This window comes from Rhinopithecus bieti, unplaced genomic scaffold, assembly GCF_001698545.2.
Source record: "Rhinopithecus bieti isolate Rb0 unplaced genomic scaffold, ASM169854v2 scaffold_48884, whole genome shotgun sequence".
Classification (NCBI taxonomy): domain Eukaryota; kingdom Metazoa; phylum Chordata; class Mammalia; order Primates; family Cercopithecidae; genus Rhinopithecus; species Rhinopithecus bieti.
The window spans coordinates 165,027-172,880 of NW_016819304.1; the positions used below are offsets into that span (position 1 = coordinate 165,027).

Here is a 7,854-nt window from a genome sequence, read left to right on the forward strand (position 1 = left end):
GAATGCCGCCGACGCCGACACCTGCCGCCCGGCGCGCCCGCCCACCCCCGTCGGCGCGCGCCACACCCCCGAGCCGAGCGCGGCGCTCCTTGGATACGCGCGGCCGGGCCTCTCCGCCCCATAGGCTGGCCGCCTGTCCCTCTTCCCCGGTCCACTCCTCATTGGCTCGCGTCGCCTCCGGCTTCGGGGGTCCTGGATTCGGATGCCAAGATGCGGGACTGATTGGCTGGAACGTGGCAGAGACTGCTGAGGTCAACCCCGCCTCGCCCGGCGTCTCCCGGGCCGGCTTGTGGAGTTCACGAAGGAGCTTCTCCCACCTTCCCGCCGAGCCCTGGGCTCCTGGCGCCGCGACCCCTTGCCGCACTTCTAGCGCCCTCAAGTTGGGGCTGGGTTACGTCCCTCATGTTCCCCAGAGACACTCCTAAAATTCCTTCGGTGAGGCAGCGCCTGGAAAACCTACCCAGGAAATCTCTGAGCTCGCTCAGCTGGAAAAGGGGGCTCCATCATGAACAGGGGCTTCAGGTTTTAATAAACCCCGCTCACTGGAGCGCCCATTGTCTGCTAAGCAGCTGCCTTGCTGCCAAGAAGGTGAATGCGAACTGGTGTGGGCCACATCCTACGGAGACAGACATCAGGACATCCGTGACTTGGGCAAGCCTGAATAGTCTCCACACGTTTGGCCTCTCTCGCCTTCCTCTTCTGCGGGGAGGTAGGCCAAAGGCGGAATTACTTACAGGTTTTCCAGGACTTCGAATGTAGCTTAGGCATTAGGGGCAGGTAAAAGGGGGCAAGACAATGACCCAATGCCTACTGTACACATGATCATTTCCTAGATGCACATTTATTTTACCAAAGTGCCTTAACTCTGCAGTGAGAGCTTCGGACAAGTTTGGTTCCAGTATGTGATGTCCTCTAAATTAGCACCCCGATCCACCTCTAATGAATAAAATAAAACCCCTACGCTGTTCCCTTTACCGCAGAAGCTGCACATACAACTTCTACAACACGTAGCACAGGTAAAACCAGTTCTGAATCCTTAAACTTACTGACTCCATCCCTTTAGAAAGCTAGAAATTGTTCAGTAGAAAAGGTAGCAAATAGATACAAAATATGCAAATCGTTACAAAGCAAGTAAAGATTACTTTTAACTATAAACTAGCCATAAACTCAAATGAGGGTATAGTCATTGTAGAGCAAAATGATACAATGCACCCAACCCGATATTTACATTAAAATACTTCCAGTCACATTAACTTTCAAACAAAAAGACTTACGAATTTACAAATATTCCCAAAACAACCATACTAAGAAATGAGAAGAAAAATGTTTTTGAATGCCATCTGAGCAGGATAGTAAAATCATTAGAATAGTCTTTTAAGTTCTCAGTTACTGGCCTGACAAGATAAAGCTGATGAAAACTGGTGAACAATTTGTTCCTTTCCATAACTACTATCAGATTAATTTAAAAAATAGATTATTTTAAAATCTATGCCAACTATGGGAGTAGATCACAAGACAGTCAGTTCCAGTAGCATGTGATTAGGTGGGGGGAGGAAACGGGGTTATAAAGGAATATTTCTTTGTTTGGGTGACACAAAGATGAATGGTCTATTGTCTTACTGTCTGAAAAGAAAAATAACTCAACAGTGCCACCTCCTGGAGAAACTGCCAAATACACTTTTAAACGCTATTAAATTTGTTGGCAATTATCTGTACCTTCACTTTTTAATATGTTGCTTTATCACAGGCTTACAGTAGTTATATATTTCCTTCCTCAAACTATATCAGCTTCCAGGACATGGTAACTTGCATATGGCACTGAGAAAATGTTTGAGTGAATACATTTACTATTTCACTTTTTAAAATTGGAAACCCTAGGAACTATATTTCATTTTTGTCTAATGAGATTTACATTAAATATAAAAGTCACACTGTCAGTTCTCCTTTGTGAAATACTGGACATAAGATTTCACCTTATTTGCAGGACTAAAATAAGTAAATGTATCTTATTACTAAAAACCATACCTTTCTCCAGGAAACATTCTATAGCAGAAAGATAACATAAAGCAATTACACATCATGAAACCATTGCTGTTCCTAAGAAAGCTTGTTTTAATATTCTACAAAAAAATCAAAGTTCTACCTCTTTGAAGAATGCCAATTATAGAAGGTATGAAATTTACTGTTTTACCAGGTAAAACACAAATACACTGCCCAGCCAGTGGGAGGGAAAACAATTTAAGCTGAGGCCAACGGAGATAGGCTGAGCTATTCCTTAGTATCTGGGCATTTTTCCCCCTATGAAATGCATGTGATTCAGAGACATGACTCACCTCTCCCAAAAGCAACATTGGCTTTATCCATTTCTGCATTAACCTAGAGTTAAAAGGAAATATTGTTTATTGTTCGGCTCTGCCCACTACAAGTTTCACAGGAGCACAGATCATATCTACCATTTGAACAGCTCTCTCTGCCTGATGGCTAATACATTTCTTGGCATATAGTAGGTAGGTGCTCAATATATTTGTTACAGGAATAAATGAGATAGGATTTTCAATGGTATTTTCTATTAGGATTTAATAAAACAAAGTGATCTTTAGAGAAACAAATCTCCCAATCAACATGCTATACTTAATAACAGTGTTAAAATCACTAGAAGTCTCTGGAACATTAAGTAACAATATACTAGTTCTCTACTTTCCTTATGTGTTATTCTAGGGCAAAATCCCTTTCTTCCAAATGTTTCCTGTCATTGCAGTTTCCAAATGTATATAAACACATTGTTGTTTTTTGCTGAATTACAGTGTGGATTTAGTATGAATTCAGCCTACCCAAATAGTCATAATTTATTAACATCATATAGTACAACTTCCTACACATCAATACACCCAGAGCCCAGCAAATAATTATGGGGTCCCTGTTAGTGAATTAAATCAATTCTGCATCATCCATATATGGATTAGCCATGTTGTGGACAGTGCAAGCACTTTTCAAATCTCCAGATTTCCCTATTACAAGAGCTGGTGATCTGAAACAAAATCTGAGCTGTTCCAAGTCCCAACAGCTTAATTCTGTGTGTCCATGGGCACACAGCATTAAGATTCTTCATCTGTTAAGTAGTGATACAAATAGTGATACTGATACCATCTTCCCATGGTAATTTTTGAGGCTGATACAGTGATTCTTCAAACCGTCTCCACCAGTCATATTATGGCAGCTCTAATGGGGAAAGTTCATCATTCCAAAGTCTAACGTAAACTGCTTCTCAATTTTACAATTCTCTTACTGATATAGCTGAGATTTGTAATTGATTGCCAGTAAGGCCAAGGTCATTAATTTAATTCTTAGTCCTTCACTTCGTAAACAAGGAAATCTCTTTCCAAATTGTCTATCAAAACCCAAGAACTGGTACAACACTGTTGATGGCTTATTCCATCCCATCAATGTTTTGAGAAGGACCTCAAAACATGTTCTGATAGTCAATTGGTAGCATCTCCTTATAAGAAAAGCAGCAAAAATACATGTTGGCTCAAGAAATTACAGGGCCAAAAATGGATTTACAGTGCTGTTAACATCTATTAACCACTGGGAAGAGTTCATTTATCAACACCAAGGGATTAATGGATATAGTTGATTCTGTTATAGAGCATCACTAAAACAGTTTTAGAACAGACATCTTCATAGAATAGGGATATTAACAACGCTATCCTTTTGGCCCACTAACATATGCATTTCAAACAAAAGACTGTATTACAATGGCTGGGTGCAGTGGCTCTCCCCTATAATCCCAGCACTTCAGGAGGCAGAGGCGGGAAGATCACTTGAACCCAAGAGTTCGAAACCAGCCTGGGCAATATAGTTAGACCTCATCTCTTTAAAAAAAAAAAAAGAAGACTATTAGAAGAGAACAGTCTATTAACAAATATTTTAAAATTTTCTTTATTTCAGAACTGCCTTTATGTACAGACATCATTAAAAAAATGCACATACAATGGAGATTTTCCAAGGATCAGGAGCTGGAAATAAAATTTACGGACATTATTAAGAACTGAAATTGTCCCAGAGAAGTTCTGAGAATCAGGCTTCCTTAAATGTCCTTGATAACCTCTTCAAGTTCTTCCTTTGTGAACATGTGGAAATTCTGGCCAGGCTGCACTGTGGCCAGCTGGAAAGAAAACAGAAGGGTTAATAAGCTGGGCTCAGTTACCCTGCAGATGGCCCTACCATGGTCAGGAGAAGCTGTGTTGGTGATGCAGCTATTCATTAGGAACTAAGGGATCTGCTGTCCCAAGGCCTTCCCAGGCAGCAGGTCCCTAAAATAGCTCTCTGGCTCCAAAATAAAAATGCTTATTGACCAAATTTTCTATTTTAAGGTTAACTCACCACATCATACTTAACCAAATGCCTGGCATCACTGTCACTTCTTGAAGTCATTTCAACAGGGATCACAAAAGCAGCGGCAAAGCACACGGAGTCAGTACTTTTTTCTGTTAAAGACTCCTTTAGAATTATATTTGAAGTATATTTAAATACTTAAAAGTTGAGCTTGTGTGTGTGACTTCAGGTTACCTGGCCACTCTGTGCCTCTATTTCTTCATCTGTACAATGAGGACAATAAGAATAGCTAATTCACAGAGTAGTTGTGAGGATTAAATGTTAATATATATAACGTGCTTAGACCATTGCCTACAACAAATAATCATTAACTACTGAAAGGTATTTTCTCTAAAATTGTTTATGTGGCAAAACTTATCAAAAAAGTTTGTTGTTGTTGTTGTTTTTTGAGACAGAGTTTCACTCTTGTTGTCCAGGCTGGAGTGCAATGGCATGATCTAGGCTCACCACAACCTCCACCTCCCAGGTTCAAGCGATTTTCCTGCCTCAGCCTCCCTGTAGCTGAGATTACAGACATGCACCACCACGCCTGGCTAATTTTGTATTTTTAGTAGAGACAGCGTTTCTCATGTTGATCAGGCTGGTCTTGAACTCTCAACCTCAGGTGATCCACCCGCCTCGGCCTTCCAAAGTGCTAGGATTACAGGCGTGAGCTACTGCACCTGGCCTGTTATGTTTTTTAAAAGGACTGGCCAAGAAAAGATTTCATTAACACTGGCATAGGAAATCAGTTGTGACTGCTGAAGATATCAGTAACAACTGGAAGTCCAGATGGTTAATTTCAAATTTAACTAACATGACTAGGTTTTCCATTCTCTCTGCTGATTGTGTCCCAAAGTTTTAGGAAATACTGAGCAATAGGTGCCACATTTGCCTCAAAAGATTTGTGTTTTACATGTCATTTCCTCATAGTGTCTTTTTTTTTTTTTTTTCAGTTTTTAAAATTAAACACATGGCTGGAAACAGTAGCTCATGCTTATAACCCCAGCACTTTGGGAGACTGAGGCGGGAGGTATACTTGAGTCCAGGAGTCAAAAACCAGTCTGGACAACACAGGGAGACCCCGTGTCTACCAAAAAAAAAAAAAAAAACCCCAAAACTAGCAGAGGGTGTAGCAAATGCCTGTGTCCCATGTACTCAGGAGGATGAGGTGGGAGAATTGCTTGACCCTGGGAGATTAGGGCTGCAGTGGGTTGTGATCATCCCACTGCACTCCAGCCTGGGTGACAGAAAGAGGCCCTGTCTAAAGTAATAAATTAATTAATAATAATTTTTAAAAAATTAAAGATAGTAGGGCATTTTAAAGTAATTTTCAGTCCTGATATTTAATATAACTTGAAAGTTGCAAGACAGAATTAGCATAATCCAGTTATATGATGTTTAGTATCCTCTGCCTCATCTATAAGTAAAATTCAGAAAGACTGCTGCACATTTTAAGACATCCGATACCTGGGAACAGACTTAAAAAAAAAAAAAAAATGTTCTCCTCTCAAAGCTTGTAGTCTCCTCTAGATTCTCCTAAAAGATATATCTCCAATTACGTGAAATGTCAGAAAAGTCCCAAATATATTTGCAAAATATAGGTAAACAATTAGTTTACCATATAGACCATGAGCTCCATTCCAAGGATATTTAAACATATAAATATTACTGCTTCTCTTGGCCAGAGGTCGTAGCCTGTAATTCCTTTAATTCTGGCACTTTGCGAGGCTGGGGCAGGTGGATCACTTGAGGTCAGGAGTTCGACACCAGCCTGGCAAACATGGCAAAACCCCATCTCTACTAAAAATACAAAAATTAGTTAGGCATGGTGGCACGTGCCTGTAGTCCCAGCTGAGGTACAAGAATTGCTTGAACCTGGGATGTGGAGGTTGCAGTGAGCTGAGATCGCACCACTGCACTTTAGTCCAGGCAACAAAGTGAGATCCTATCTCAAATAAATAAATAAATAAATAAATAAATAAATAAATAAAAATGTTACTACTGCTTCTGTTAAGGTATATCTTTACTTGATGATCAATGACGTGAGGACAGAGAAATACAAGGGCAATAATCTAAAGAGTGAGGGCCTAAAGAATTTCACTTATGACTCAGGCTAGCCTTCTCAAAACATTACAGGGGCTAAAAAGCAGAAACTGGGAAAACTCTGAGTAGAACAGTCCTACAGAAGAACTGGAATGCAAATCAATGCTATTAATAATAGAGTTTGAGCCAAGGACTGCCTTCAGGAAGTTGCTCATCACTAGATAAGTAAAAATAATCCCTTACATTTGCATAATAATAAATGTATTTGCATAATATGAAAGATACTTTTCAATTTATTATCTCACTTTCAAAAAACACTTCTATGAGGCAGGTAGAACAGATACTGTCTTTCACTCTATTTCACCAATAATTAATTAACAAGCACCTGTGTATTAGTTACATGTACTTGCGACTAAGGATCCAAAGATGAAGAAAGTCCGTCTTATTTACTAAGTGCTAGATGCCAGTGTGTTCAATGTCAGGTAAGTGTTATAATAAAGCTAAGCATATGTATAAGAGTGATCTGGGGGAGCCCAGGAAGGCTTCAGGGAGAAGCAACTTTTGAGTTATGTATCAAAGCATGGCAAGAATGGGTCAATCAAAGACAGGAAGGGAAACAATGTGCAAATGCGCAGAACCACAAAAGAACATGATGTATTTGCAAAATTGAAAGTAATTCTGTATGGCTAGAGTGGAGGCTGCACATGGAATATGACGTGAAAAGAAGAGGGAACAGGGGGGTCAGAGCCCATGGGAGACAATACATTAAAGTGGTTAAAAGTATAAGACCTAAGACCAGACCTGGATTCAAATCCTGACTCTACCATTTACCTGTTGGCCCTACCCTCTCTCTTTTTTTTTTTTTTTTTTTTTGAGACTGAGTCTCGCTCTGTCGCCCAGGCTGGAGTGCAGTGGCCCGATCTCAGCTTACTGCAAGCTCCGCCTCCCGGGTTTACGCCATTCTCCTGCCTCAGCCTCCCAAGTAGCTGGGACTACAGGCGCCCGCCACCTCGCCCAGCTAGTTTTTTTTTTTGTATTTTTTAGTAGAGATGGGGTTTCACCCTGTTAGCCAGGATGGTCTCGATCTCCTGACCTCGTGATCCGCCCATCTCGGCCTCCCAAAGTGCTGGGATTACAGGCTTGAGCCACCACACCCGGCTGGCCCTACCCTCTCAAAGTCAGTTTCCTCTTCTGTAAAATAAGATTTTTGGGATAGGAATATCTATCTCATAGAAGTGTTGTGAAGATTAAGAGAAGTAATTGCATGTAAAATGCTTAGCAAAGTCTCTAATACATTAAACATATGACTTAAGAAATAGTGAATTATGCCATGGAAAGAATTTTGGAATTTATCTCACAGATAACAGAAGTCAGAAAAGTTTTTTTTTGTTTGTTTGTTTTTGAGACAGAGTCTTTTTTTTTTTTTTTTTTTTT

The 7,854-nt window shown here is 40.4% G+C and overlaps 1 protein-coding gene across 4 annotated transcripts in view; it reads right to left on the reverse strand.

Annotated features, from left to right (window-relative positions):
• Positions 1 to 3,923: 3,923 nt before the first annotated feature.
• PSMA5 (proteasome 20S subunit alpha 5) overlaps positions 3,924 to 7,854 on the reverse strand; it is a 27,541-nt gene continuing 23,610 nt past the window's right edge. For all 4 annotated transcript variants that reach the window (XM_017858776.1, XM_017858777.1, XM_017858774.1 and 1 more), the window contains one exon: positions 3,924 to 4,165. In XM_017858776.1, coding sequence (XP_017714265.1) covers positions 4,088 to 4,165 — 78 coding nt within the window. In that variant the 3' untranslated portion in view covers positions 3,924 to 4,087. The remainder of the gene's footprint in view (positions 4,166 to 7,854) is intronic.